The sequence below is a fragment of the Cyprinodon tularosa genome, unplaced genomic scaffold, assembly GCF_016077235.1.
Source record: "Cyprinodon tularosa strain WSP-4 unplaced genomic scaffold, ASM1607723v1 ctg714, whole genome shotgun sequence".
NCBI lineage: Eukaryota > Metazoa > Chordata > Actinopteri > Cyprinodontiformes > Cyprinodontidae > Cyprinodon > Cyprinodon tularosa.
The window spans coordinates 40758-55162 of NW_024039468.1; the positions used below are offsets into that span (position 1 = coordinate 40758).

A 14405-nucleotide genomic window follows, 5' to 3' on the forward strand; every position below is an offset into this window, starting at 1 on the left:
ATATGGTGCAATAATATCGCATATTGCAATATTTAGCGTCCTTGAATAATCGCAGGGGAAATTCCTCAACCGCGACAGCCCTATCAACCACTCCCATTATTAAGGGGTGGAGCTGGCTTTCCATAACCTGACTCCGTCAGATGGATTTGCTCCGCATATCCATCTGGAAACCTTCCGTTGAAGTAATTTTGGGAAGGGGCGAAAATACTGGTTAGCTGATTGGCCTATGTTGGTGATAGACGGGCCAAATAAACCAATCAGATCAATGAAGCATATAACGTACTAACAGAGCGACGACGAAAACACAAGCCAGGCTACTCTTGCCGAAACCAGTCGGGAGAAGAGCAAAAACATCTTTTCCTCTGAGAAAAGCCTCCAGAGCAGTGTTTTGCTCTTCTTTCAGTGAAGAAATACTCTATAATTCCGATAAAACTTGCTCGATAGCCACGCTAACGCTAGTTTCATCGGCTGAAGCCTCCATGTTCTTTAGACTGAACTGTCGTGCTTCTCGTTGCGTCACACCTCAACCCGCCTCAAAGCCAACGCTGATTGGACGTTCGTTTGGTGAACGGCTCCAAATTTTCTTTAACGGAGAGTCTCCAGACTGATTAGCGAGTGAAACCTTGAAAGCTCGCGAGATCAGGTTGGTGTCACGAGGCTAGGCTTTCCAGTTTCAATGTGCATGTTTTCTAAGCCATTACAAGGCTTTTGTTGGTCTACTCTATAAAAGCCTGGAACTTAACACTCATCCAGAAATTTTGAATTGAGAAAACTTCCTGGATGGGAAGCGAAACATCTTCAAACTTAAAAAAAAAACCCACTGGATTGTTTTTAAAGTTTAACTTTTTGGAATAAAAGGTTCGCTCATTTTGTCCAGACCTGTTTCTAATGTTTAGTTTTCAAATTCACTATCAAAGTCTGGTTGAAAAGCAATATCTGGCTTTAAAGGAATAGTACACCCAAAACATGATTAGCCTTCATTTTCTACTCACCCCCATGCTGAACAAAACTCTGGAGTACTTTTTTGATATCTCAAATGCATCTGGAGATCTGGGAGGCTTCTTGCTGTCTGCTGACATTCAAATAATGGAGGTCTATGGCGCCCGAGACAGAAAGGTCCACAAAAGTCCACAAAAACGTGTCAATATTCCTCCATACTGCTCGTCCAATGTAATCCAAGTGTCCTGAGTGGGTAGCATCCAGAATTTACTCGAAACGAAGTCATTTAGAACGTTTTAGAGCCTAAACAGTAGTGTATAGGATTTCCTAATAGAGCCCCCATGCGCGCTCACGATTCTACGGAAGCCGGCAGACCAAACCAGCGCATTCAGCTCGGCAAAGAACTCATGCTCTTCCTCAACACTGAAGTCCTCAGACATTTTTCTTTCGTTGTTTCTTTCTTTGCACAGGTAAACAGCACATTTCTTCTTCTACGCTTGCATTATCGGCAGACCAGACGCTGAATGCGCACTTTCTTCCGGTTTGGTCTGCCGGCTTCCGTAGAATCGTGAGCGCGCATGGGGGCGCTATTAGGAAATCCTATACACTACTGTTTATGCTCTAAAAACATTCTAAATGACTTCGTTTCGAGTAAATTCTGGATGCTACCCACTCAGGACACTTGGAATACATTGGACGAGCAGTATGGAGGAATATTGACACGTTTTTTGTGGACTTTTATGGACCTTTCTGCCTCGGGCGCCATGGACCTCCATTATTTGAATGTCAGCAGACAGCAAGAAGCCTCCCAGATCTCCAGATGCATTTGAGATATCAAAAAAGTACTCCAGAGTGTTGTTCAGCATGGAGGTGAGTAGAAAATGAAGGCTAATCATGTTTTGGGTGTACTATTCCTTTAATTTGTTAACTTTCATTGATTTTTTTTTTTACTTATTATTACTTTGGTCTGATTTAAGCTACTCCTGTGTCCATTGTTTTTCTTTCATTAAACGATGGGGTATCAATCATTTTCTCATTGCACTTATATATCTAAGTAAACATTTATCTCTTTCTTTTCTTAAATAAATGTTATCTTTTCCTCTGTTTTCTCTCAGAGCAAATTTGTGAAGAAGCGCCCTCCTCCCCCCGCAAACTGCGTCCCCCTCTGGGGAAGCTGTAAATCAGCAGGCAATGTGTGCTGTGATGTTTGCGCTTTCTGCCAGTGTCGGCTCTTCAAAACCGTGTGCTTCTGCAGAATGGGTAACCCCCGCTGCTAAACGAGCAGCTGGGGGGGCCTTCAAAGCTCCTCATCACCGCGGCACACCTCCCAGCAACAGGAAACCACATGCAGTGAGGTGGTGAAAGGTGACTCACTTCTCATCGTTGGTTTGTAACTTTGCCTACAACTTACTGCATGGAAGCACTTTATCACAGACGGCTGCACCGAAGTGAACTGTACTGAAACTTAACCGTGTAAGGCTTTTAACAACGCTATGAAACCTCAAATTAAGGGTTTTTTTCGAGCTGAGAATTTTACCACGTATACATGAACCTATTATGATCTGGCAGTTTTATATGATCTGTTTACACATGGTAACTTTCCACATGATATCATCGTTATAACAGGTATAAATATTCTTTTTACACTTTAAAGAATAAAAAGCCTTAACCAATTAAGTTTGTTGTTTGGATTGTTTCTATTTTAATTCAAGCTGTCGGAAGAGATGCATTTATTTATTTAGGGCCCATGGGAGACTGGAGGATTCTATCCCATTAACTGGCTGTGTCATGGTCTTGGTTCTGTTTTTCACTTTGCTCCTTGTTTTCTAGTTTTATTGGTTTGATTCCAATTTTGTTGTAATTTCTAGATTTATGTCAGTTCTCATGTTTTTGTGTTGCCCTCTTGTGTGTGTTCCTTTCTTCTTGGCTCCCTCGTTGTCTCCTCTCACACCTGCTCCTTGTCAGCTCCTTAGCCCTGCCTTTGTCTCAGTCAGCTATATATACTCTCCCTCTGCTGTCACTCCTTGTTGGTTCCTTGTCTTTGCTGTCCACCCATGCTGTTGTCCACCTACCTCGTCTCTCCCTGTCTCCTCGTGTTTTATTTCCCCAGATGTCTCCATTGTTCTGGTTTGCTTTATATTTTTCAGGTTGGATTTTGGATTTTTGGATTCCCGCCTCTGTTACCTGTGTTTATTTCATTAAAGCTGCAAGAAATCTCCTCAGCCTCTGCCTCTGCATTTGGGTCCTCAAACCACAACTAAACCCTGACAGGCTATCTTATAACATTTTCTGAGCCATGACCATGATCCTAGCTTGCAAATTGATTTATTAGAAAGGAAATTAATTTTTAAACATATTTTTTTGTCTTTGATATATATTTTTTTATATTAAACCCATGATTTATTCTCTGAGTACTTTAAACAAAGTTCTTACCTTTCAGAAATAAAATAAAGTTTTCATTTGAATCTGAAAAACTCAATTAGAAGAATTTTATTCATACAACTACTTTAGTCTTTGGCTCTCAGACTTCGGCTGGAAACAGAGCTGAATTTTGCTTTGATATGCGTGAACGGGAGTAAAAAATAGGGATGTTTCCCTCCAGGCGTGAAACTGGTGATGGAGTGGAGATGGATGGAGTTGGTCAGTCTGTAGACTGCTAAATGATGAGATAGTCTGCTTGAGCTTTATGGGGAGATCCAGTGGACTGCGTGAGCCGATACTAGAGCTTCACTCAGGGACCTGGAAGATGGAAGTCCAGTTGGATAACACAGGTTTACAGAACATGTCCATGATGAGCAAGCATGAAGCGACAGTGGTGAGAAAAAAATTCCCCATTGGGAAGAAACCTCTGGTAAAACCAGGCTTAACATGGTGGTGTTCTAACGGACCGGTTGAGATGAGACAGGGAGTCCGGGAAGAATGACGCTCTGATGAAGCTTTAGCTACGATGGTGGAGGAGGGGTTGAATCGGGGTCATCTGAATTGAAGTCAGACATAGCGGAACCACTGCCTGCACTTTGGGTAGCAGACTGAGATGTGGATTGGCCCTTTAAGATGAACTATGGATGCTGATTGGGCTTCGTAGAGGTGTGGTTCAAAGCTGATTGGCTTATGTCAGAGACGGATGAGGGTAAGTCATTGTTTCCTCAGTTGACTTCTGCAATTCCATTTTGAACATAGATATCTAGAATAGAGTTTTTACATAGAAAAGTTGAACGGCTAAATGGCAGCAGAGAAGATAATCTTAGAAGAGGGGAATGCTGTGATGGCCAAGTTTGTGTAATTCTTGTAAGTTAAAATTTAATCCAATATTTCATTTCCTTTCAACTGTAATCATACTTAAGTTATTTTGTGATCTAAATCTGTAATTAACTTTCTTTTTTAGTTTAATACTTTTTTTAGACACCTATTATAAAAGAAATGCATAGCACAGCAACGGGAACATGAAGGGATGTTTGGTTTTTGTAAAAAGTTTTCTGATGGTGCAGTGGTGGAACAATTTGGAGCATTTGTTTTCTAACCCAATTCACTTTTTCTTGATCTCAGTTATTTAAAAATGTGTCATTTTCTCTCCACTTCAGAGTTTGGAAAAATGTTTTGTGTGTCTATTGAATAAAATTGTAATGCAATAAATAAAACGTTTGTGGTTCCAGCATGACAAGAAAATTTTAGACATTGAGGACCAATGTCCACATTTCCTTTTATGCTACGTTCAGACCGCAAGCAGCAAGAGCAGCAAAAACGCACCTGCTACTTCCTTTTTGATGCTTGTACAAGTTTAGTTCTGACACACAGCTGAAGCATCTTTGCTGCTCTAGCTGCACGGTGGTAAAGTGGGTCTGATGCGCGTTGGGCGGAGCTACTCTATCCTTTCTTTTCAAAATATACTTTGGTTCTCAAACACAAAATCCACTGTTACGGCTGCAGTGGGTTTCTGCACTTTTCCTAGCAGGGTTCAGGATGCAGGCCTTCTGCAGGGGATCTGTTTTGCCCTAATTGGTGCTCGTCTGCTTTAAAAGCTGTCATGCAAGCAGAGGCTTCTCTCTCTTACCTCCTCAGAACCCCTTTTGGTTGTGTTTGGTTTGTATTCTATGGTTGGGTTTTGTTAGGTTTGTTTGCATTTGCTTATTTCTGTTTAGTTATTAGTTTTGCAGTAAGCCATTTTCTATTCATCATTTTATTTATCCCTTTTTCGGGTTTTGTTTCTTTAGTATAATTTAATAAATTAAATTTTCAGTTTAAAGAAAATCCTTGTGTGGTCTCCTTTAATGTTACCCCCATCAAACAAGCCTGGTGGACGTAACACCATCTATACTGTAATATAATTAGGATTTTCTATCAATGGTTTTCCAAACATTGGATTACTTTTAAAACGTTTATACACTGGGTAACTATATGCTGCATTATACACCAGAGATCTGGAGCAGGTAAGGGATTAAAATTTCAGATGAAATGATCTGTAGCATTAAAATATATGAATCTACAATCTGAGTTTATCTTCATTATACCTCTTCCTCTGCAATCCAGCATTTGTTTTTCACATCTAGAATGTATCTGTAGTTGTTTAACAGTTTTGGAGTAAGCTTGATGGAAGGAATTAACTTTTCTACTGATACCCTTTTCTCAAATACTTAGGGGGAGCTTTACCATAAAAATGAAAAGACAAATCCAATCCCTTAGTTTTAAGGGTTATGGGAGCCTGAGGTAACTGCCTTTCTTTCCTGGCTCTTCTTTCATAAAGCTGGAAGACAATCAAATAATTGCAAAATCATCACTTGATTTCAAACATCACAGAAGCCATCATGAAAATAGGTGGGATAAATGGCATCCGGAGGAAAGAGTAATGTAAAAAAACAAAAAAAAAAGGGGAGAAATCAATCTTAAACACAAACGCATCAGATATTCAATGTGCAGAAAAACATTTACAAGGATTTTCATTTGATTTACAGAGACAGCGTTCTATGAAACCTGAAGTTTACCCACAAGGGTGTAATTCCTTGGCACAGCTGGACAATTTATTTTCTCAACTTCACTTTTTGTTCTACACCACAGGAACTCCAAATCCTCCCAAGGTTTGTTTTGGTACGTTGCACTGTTAACGCTATAATGGACTAAAACGGTGAAATGGTGTTTCATCTGAGTCACACTGGACACAACAGGCCAGAGGGTTTCAGAAATGTTATACCAAAAAAATATGATGCAACAAATTGTAAAAATTGTGAAGGAAAAAAAGGATTTCCTTCTTCTTTTGTCTTCTTCGCTCTCAATCTGCAGGTTTACTAGTGGTTCCTAGAATTTCTAAAAGTAGATCTTTTAGTTCTCAGGCTCCTCTCCTGTGGAACCAGCTACCAGTTTTAGTCCGTGAGGCAGACACCCTGTCTACTTTTAAGGCTAGGCTTAAAACTTTCCTTTTTGATAAAGCTTATAGTTAGAGTGGCTCAGGTTATCCTGAGCTATCTCTATAGTTATGCTGCTATAGGCTTAGACTGCTGGAGGACATAGGGACCCCTTTTTCATCATTCTGCTTCATTCTATCTCTATTCTCCCACTCTGCAGAATCTGTTAGTTCAATCTCTAACGTTCTGCTCTCTCTGCTTTTTCTCATAGTAGCTTTGCCTCCTCTGTTCCTGTTTGGCTGTGACTCCATCCTGGAGAGAAATATCAGCTGTGCTGCTGCCATCAACACCTTTGTTTCTAGATGTTGGAGATCAGCCTGTTTCTGAGGGCCGGATTTATCAAGATCCAATTTTGCGTGCAGTAATTTGCGCTCGCAAACTGGAATTTTGCGCGAGGGGCTGAACCATGGTTTGCGGGTGATTTAACAAGAGTGATTGCGTAACTGGTGGAAGGTGCAAAACTGTTGGAGACGCCCTATTTAAATGATGGTTTTGCGCGTTTTGTGGTTTGCGGCAAAGTAGTTTGTAGTCTGTACAAACTAGTGCATTAAGAAATTTAAATCTTACAGTGACCCCCAACAAAAAAAATAAATAAGTAAATATATATATATATATATATATATATATATATATATATATATATATATATATATATATATATATATATAAATTGGCAACCTTTATTCCCTAAGGTGGTATGTGCTGCAGTAAAAAAAAACCAAAAAACCTGTGACTGTGGATGAGATCCCTGCAGCATTTGGTACGTTGCTCCACAGGCGCAGGGGGAGAACCCCGACCCCGTCGGACAGCACTTCTGAAAAAACGAGATTACGAGATCCCAGCTCTCGCTGCAACCGTACGCTGGAATGACCCAGATGCAAAAAAGTGCAACGTTGCAAGGAGTTTTGTGATATCTGGTATTGCGTGGGTCCTCCTTGTGGCTGGCTCCAAATCCATTCGGAGTTCCCCCAACAGCTCCAAAATGGCAATGCTGGATAAACAATATGTTTTGATGATCGTTTCCTCGTTCATTGCAAAAATATTCACACGGAGTGAAAAAATGCGTTCTCTGCGTCTCCTTGCTTCATTTCCATGTCTCCTTCTTGCGACAATAACCGCTGCCATGTGTGCGCAATTACGCATACAGACCATTTGCACCTTCTTTTGAAACGTGTTAAATATAGAGTCAGATACCGTTAGCAAAATTGTTTTCAGGTTTGATAAATCACTTTGCGAGTGCTAAATTAATATATTTACATGTTCTCCTCCCACAAGACGCACTTTAGCGTGTAAACGCCCCATATTGCATATTCATTGCAGAAAAAGTACTAAATGGATAAGAGGCGCTATTTAGCACGTTTTAAAGACCAAATCCTTTTAGCACGCTGTTGATAGATCAGTTTGTACATTTTTTAGCGTGCGCAGTGAAATAGCTCACGTTTTAATACACGCAAACCTTTGATAGATCCGGCCCTCAGTGTAGTCCTGTTTCTCTGACTGTGACTAACTGGATGTGCTCTCTTCATCCTCTGACATGGGAGCTGGCTCGGAGCTCTTCTGCCTGGCTGTGTGTTTCCTGGACGGGGCCATCTTTCATAGCTGCCTTTTGTATCTCTGCTTCTTTTTCTATGTCTGCTTCTCAGACATCCCAAGTCTCCCGAGAAGTTCCAGGAGACTTCCTGATATAGATAGTTGTTTACGGACGCTTGGGAGTCAGACAAATTATCCTGGATTCTAGGCTATGCGAGGTGGTGTTTTTTTTTTATGCAATAGAATAATTTGTGCATCATGTGCTGATTAGACCTACTTCGATTGCACAGGCACAACAAGAGAGAGGGGGTGTGAGGAGGAGGTTGCTGGTGAAACCTGTGCAGCGTATCTGTCCAAAGCGATGCTCTGTTCAACAAGCGTTCCGGGCGACTTGTTGATCAGAGAGCTGATTGGATTAGTCAGAAAAATTAACCAATAAGTTTCGGGTTACTCTCTGGCAGTCACCTAGTTACCACTCAAAGCTGTGCATCCTGAGATTGAATCCTCAAATAAAAAATGAAAATATAAGGCTCATTTTACAGCGGAATATACTGGAGTACATTCACGTCTAGTGAAGGTGAGGAACAGTGGCGGTTCTAGAACAAATGTACCAGGGGGCTAGGAGGTGGCCAGCGTGTTTTCATGGGGGCCCAGAAAAGCATGAAATGAACAACAGGGCAAGAGATTCAAATATATTAAGAGAGCTGCATGAAGGGAAATTTCTAGTCAGTTAGGTTTAACAAAAAAAAATTCTATTTCTTATGATGTCGATATACATTCATAATTTAGGAATTTTACATATTTTTCACTTAATTTAAGTTAAAACTACCATTTTCTATAAAATCTGAATTAGAACTCAAGAAAAACTGATGAATTCAGCTGTACAAATTAGAGGATTTTTAAATTTGTTTTGAAAAAAAAAAAACATTTAACAGATGAAAACTGGGATGCTATTTCACTACCACTGAAGCTATCACTTTATTGTTTATAAATAATTAGTAAAAAAGAATTTGTAAAGGGAAAAAATGAAATGGATCCAAAGGACCTATCAGTAACCATGTCTGTTCCAGCGCAGATCATCTTTAGAATTTCTTCAGTACAGGGGCCATAACAAGGTCCAAGACATGATCTACAGTGGCACTGGCCCCCCTTGGCCCCTGTCTAGAACCGGCCATGGTGAGGAATGATGACACCATGGTATCTCCCTGAAACGAGTTATTGGAACTTGGGATGTCTGCTTCTGTCTCCTTGAACCCCAGTGGGCCTCAGCAGATGGCCGCTCACACTGAGCCTGGTTCTGCTGGAGGTTTCTTCCTGTTCAAATGGAGTTTTTCCTCTCCACTGTCGCTACAAGCATGCTTAGTGTGAGGGATTGCTGAAGAGTCAATGAGTCGATGCAATTAACTGGTTTTCCTTAGATAGAAAACTTTGAATCAATCTGTTTGAATGATCTGGTGAACTGTAAAGTGACCTACAGTGGGCACTGGTTGGAAATGGACACTTCACTCACGCTCCTCGTGTTTCACAAATTGCGTGAAAAACATGTGACTACTATAGCCACTAGGTGGCAGTCTGAGTCCATTTCGGCATCCCATGGGTCAGGATTAGATAGCTCAATTAGCAAACTGGGATGGGCGTTTTGTGTTCCGGGCTGTTAGTGTAGAGGGTAGAGGGAGTGGTCTGCAGTTCTGAAGGTTGAGGGTTCTATCCCAGCTATGGACTAATAATAATAATTAACTAATAATAAAAATTTTTCAATTTTTTTAAATCACTTTTTTATTACATTAGACCATAGGGATTATCATTCTACATTTTTATCTTACTGTATATATAGGTCTATTATATTGCATGCCTTATAGCCACAGTGTTTAGATATTTTTATAATTCTATTTACCCTATTCCATATTATATGTGTCATGGTCTGGCGGTGTTTGTGAATGAGAGATGGTGCGGCTCGGCTCATGTTCACGTGAAGCAGCAGATATACAGCCCAGATGTGGAATTACTCTCAGTGAGTTTAAGACTTTATTATCTGCCACGGGAATTTGGTCACGTGATCGTGCTATGCGTTTCCAAAGCGTGGTAAACTAGTTTCAGACTAGAGTCTGAGACGGGAGTGGATTAACACTCCTGTCCCATCCCGCTCCGATTCAGAATGACTCCCGCTGCTCCACCAATCCCATTCTTGTTTTTTTTTTTTTTTTTTTTTGAGCTCGGGAGAAAAACTCAGAGCGGAAGCCGTGATGGTTTTTGGGTCGTGTAGTTTTTTTGACTCGCATTATAGTGTAGGCTTCAAGGAAAAAAACTACAAAATGGCGGCGCCGCGCCAGTACTGGATATTTTTTCTTTCTATTTAATTTTATTTTTTTGACATCGATCCTAGTTTTTTTTTGTTATTATTGGTTTGCTCCCGCTCCCGTCTGCTCCCGTTAGTGTTTAATCCTGTACCGTCCCAATCACGTGATCGTCAGTAATACTGACTCCCATCCCACTTAGACGGGTAAAACTTATGAATTATCTTTAAATGATATTGCTTTAATTTTCGTGGTCAGCAAAAGCTTCTTGGATGGACAGTGAAATATCTTCAAACTTGGAAGCAAAGTCCAGTGGATTGTTTTTTAACTTTTTTGGAATGACTATGACCTGGATGACTCAGAATCTTAACCAACTTTTACCGAAACAGAGTGGTAGAAAAGTAGACCTAAGCCTAGAAGGCTATGTTTATAACTTCCAATCTTAAAACAGAAAAACAACTTATAACTCTACTTACTATAACTAACTATCTGACGATATAAACTAAAGGTCATGTAATCAGTTCTAAAAACATCTGTAGATGAACCCTTGCTGAAATCGGGGACTAGTTAGCTTCTTGAATTATAGTGTCCAACACTGCTCACAAGGTAGTAAGGCTATTTACCCATAGCTGGGACAGTGGTTGACGGATGCCAAGTCCACATGGTGGTGGGATTCGTCTCGTCTCGTCTCGTCTCTGGGGCCCACTGGTGCTCTGCGATCCCCTGAAGTCTGGGCTGAGACAGTAGGATCTCGACACTACCGCAGGAGACACTTCACACTTATGATACACACTTAATTTGTTTTTGTTTCCATCCATACTGTTGGGATCTGGGGATTTACCACCTTTCTTCAGCAGAGTGCACCGTGGGTCTCCTGGGCTGGAGCCCTCCAGCACACCTGGAGCTCGTCTGCTCATCAGGAGACCTTCCCTACATAAGCAGCTGCCAGACCTTCCTTCAACGCCACAGTGTTGACCTAGTTTGGTTAGCAAACCTGAGCCTCTGTTACCTGACTGAATCTTTGTTATCTCAAAGAAAGAAACCTGATTCTAATCTGCCTCTGTCATTGCTAACAGGAAACCTGTCTCAAGTCTGAAGCTCTGGATGAGCTTAACCTGTCTGCCAGCCCTGGTGAGCCAAACCTGAAGATACCAATCTGGATTTCTCCTGCTGCTCTCAGAAAAGAGCTGGAAACTCTGATCAAGGTCTGCCATTCAAAGTCAGAAGCTAGACGCTGCTGCTGCTTGTGCACTCTGCTGAACCAACAGTCTCTGGACCCAACGGTTCCCTCTCTCACAAGTAAAGCCTGGACTTCTTCAAGGTAGACTCTGAATTATCCAAAGACTCAATTAATCATCTGACTGCCTGGCTAATCAAACTGTCCATCTCTGCAGACATCAGTGAACCCAACCCGGACCAGTACCTGAACCAGTTCATGTCTTTGTGTGAAAACCTATTTCAATAAACTCTGTTAAACTTTTACTCAGCCTCCGTTTGTGTTCTGCATGTGGGTTTAGCCTTAAACCAATCATGACACATACATTATCTGACCGCTTGTCCCAATTGGGGTGGCGAGGGGTGCTGGTGCCTATCCCAGCTGTCTACGGGCGAGAGGCAGGGTCCACCCTGGACAGGTCGCCAGTCCATCGCAGGGCAACACAGAGACAAACAGGACATACAACCATTCACACCTAAGGAGAATCTAGAGAAGCCAATTAACCTAACATTTATCTTTTTGGACTGTGGGAAGAAGCCGGAGTACCCGGAGAGAACCCACGCATGCTCAGAGAGAACATGCAAACTCATGCAGAAAGAACCCGGGCTGGGAATCAAACCCAGAACCTTCTTGCTGCGAGGCAGCAGAGCTACCCACTGCTAAGCAGCCTTTTAGGCTTTTTTTTAATCATTATTTATTTATTTTGTCTATCAATCAATTAGTTTCTTAAGACCCGGAAGGTTATATAGATAAACTGAATCTAAATTGAGCTGACAGGGCGTCAATATCTATGGACAGGTCTATTTTGGATCTTTCTTCTTGACACCTGGGAATTTTTCGTTTTGGAGGGCCAAGGTCATCTCTGTCTTTGAGCTCAGCTGAAATACCTGAAAGCTGTCTTTTATATCTGCCCTTGCACCATAAGATCAGTTGTTGAAGGGAAGTGACTTGCCGTTGGGGGTCGTCCTTCTCAGCTCTAAGGCTGTTCGTAAGTTTTATCTCTTTATCAAGCTGCTGCTCGAATGCGTTTATTTGCCGTTTTAGAGCAAAACCGTTGGTATCATACTTATTTTTCAGTTCCCTGTACAAAACCTTAACCCCTGCCAGTTCACTTTGCAACTTTTTCACCATCTCTGTAGTTTTCTGTTGTAGGGATTCATAGTTTTGAGCCACTGTATGACGTTTTTACTTTTCAGCTCTGAATTCATTAATGAGCTTCAGAACAAACTTTGTTCTTTTCTCCTTCTTCTTTTGACATTTTGTTGCTTTCCGCTTCAGTGCAGAAAAGTCTGTTTCATATCTGGAGTTTAGTTCTTGGTAAGCGACCATCTTCTCCAACTTAGTCTTATATTTCCTGTCATTGAACACCTTAGAGGCGGTGGTCACAGGGCTGAGAGTTTTTGGGTCATTAGAGGTTTGAATTCTCATCAGTTTTCCCTTGGTTTCTTTGCCCTTGTTAATAAACATCTCATGGAGAATTTTCTGTCTTTCTAACTCAAATTGTGTATTTTTGAGCTCTTCCTCCAGGGTGGCTACCCTTTGGTTCTCCATAACCCTTTTAGCTTTCTCGTTTTCCAAAAGAAAGCGGAGCCTTTGGATTTCATCCTGGGAATGAATATCACACTGCCTTATGTTAACGCAGTGTCTCAAATCTTCTCCATTCTTCCATCCATACAGCTGATTTTTCAGCATTTCCACCTCAAATTTAGTTGTTTTGAGCTCTTCCTTCAGGGTGTTTACCTTTTGGGTCTCCTTAACCCATTTATCCTTCACGAATTCCAGAAGAGAGCGGAGCCCTTCAATTTCATGCTGGGAATGATTATCCAACTGCTTGTTGTTAACGCAGTGTCTCAAATCTTGTCCAGTTTCCCATCCATACCTCTGATGTCTCCTTCCACCGTTGTAGTAACACTGCTTTAGATGCGGCATTTTTACTCAAAAAACGGTTGTTAAATTTTGTGTTAATCTGCTAAAGTTTAAACTGTCGACCAGGAAAGCGCTTTGCAGACGTCTGAACTCGTCAGGGGTGTAGCAAGCAATGAGGAATTTAGAACTCCTGAACAGCTGTGATCAGGGGCGTGCATACATAGACACTAGGTGGTGCTAAAGCACTAGGAAGTTTGCCCTTTATCAACGAAAATGCCCTTTTGCAACACGTTTTTTTTTATGATTAATATTATTAAGATTTTACTGAGGTCAGTTTTCAAATGATCTTTTGTAAACCTGAGCCATTAAAAACGACTGAAACAATGCCCCGAAATGAGCCACCTCCTTGCGCACACCCGACCAGCCTATCTCACTTCCTTTGTCACGTGAACTCGCGCGGTTGACCGCAGGGCATGCCAGATGCGCCGCATCATAGCAGTTCAGTAAGCGTCTTCAGATAGCAGGAACGGTCGCTGACAGGCTGCTTCTCCCGTGCCCCATTAGCCAGGTAATATACAGATCAATCAAAATCATTTTGTTGTGCATTAAAATGTCTCATTCAGCAGCACCAAACAAGCATTTTTGCCGACTGGTCACCTGATAAACTAGTTAGGCTAGATAAAGTTTTACACTGTAGCCCAAGTCAATGACAGATAACGTGAGGACGACCACATAGGCTACAAATCATTTCGGTAGAGTTTTCAATTGCAAATCTATGTGTTAAGACAAACGTTTTCTGTTGTATAGGTTTTGTTAGGCAACATAAATTAACAAATTTTCGTCTCTTTATTGTCTTATTTGTATATTGATTTAGTAATTGCAGCACAATGCCAAGAAAGGAGGGTTAATCGTATTGAAAAATCTTAAAAGCTGTTCACATTTTATTTTTAAGTGGTTTGTACAAAATCAGCAGGTATTAAAATAGCTATTATTTTGTAGGCTACCATAAGTCATATCCACGTGACAAGACTTCCAGTCCTGTTGCCCTAATAGCCCATTATTTAAACTAATGTGGCATATTTGTTAAAGCTATTATTATTATTATTATTATTATCATCATCATTATTATTGTCATGATGGTTATTATTATTATTATTATATTGT

The 14405-nt window shown here is 41.0% G+C and overlaps 1 protein-coding gene across 1 annotated transcript in view; it reads left to right on the forward strand.

Annotated features, from left to right (window-relative positions):
- asip1 (agouti signaling protein 1) overlaps positions 1-2616 on the forward strand; it is a 29859-nt gene extending 27243 nt beyond the window's left edge. The window contains exon 4 of the mRNA XM_038268992.1: positions 2055-2616. Within this exon, the coding sequence (XP_038124920.1) occupies positions 2055-2216 (162 nt within the window). The 3' untranslated portion in view covers positions 2217-2616. The remainder of the gene's footprint in view (positions 1-2054) is intronic.
- The last annotated feature ends 11789 nt before the right edge of the window (positions 2617-14405 follow it).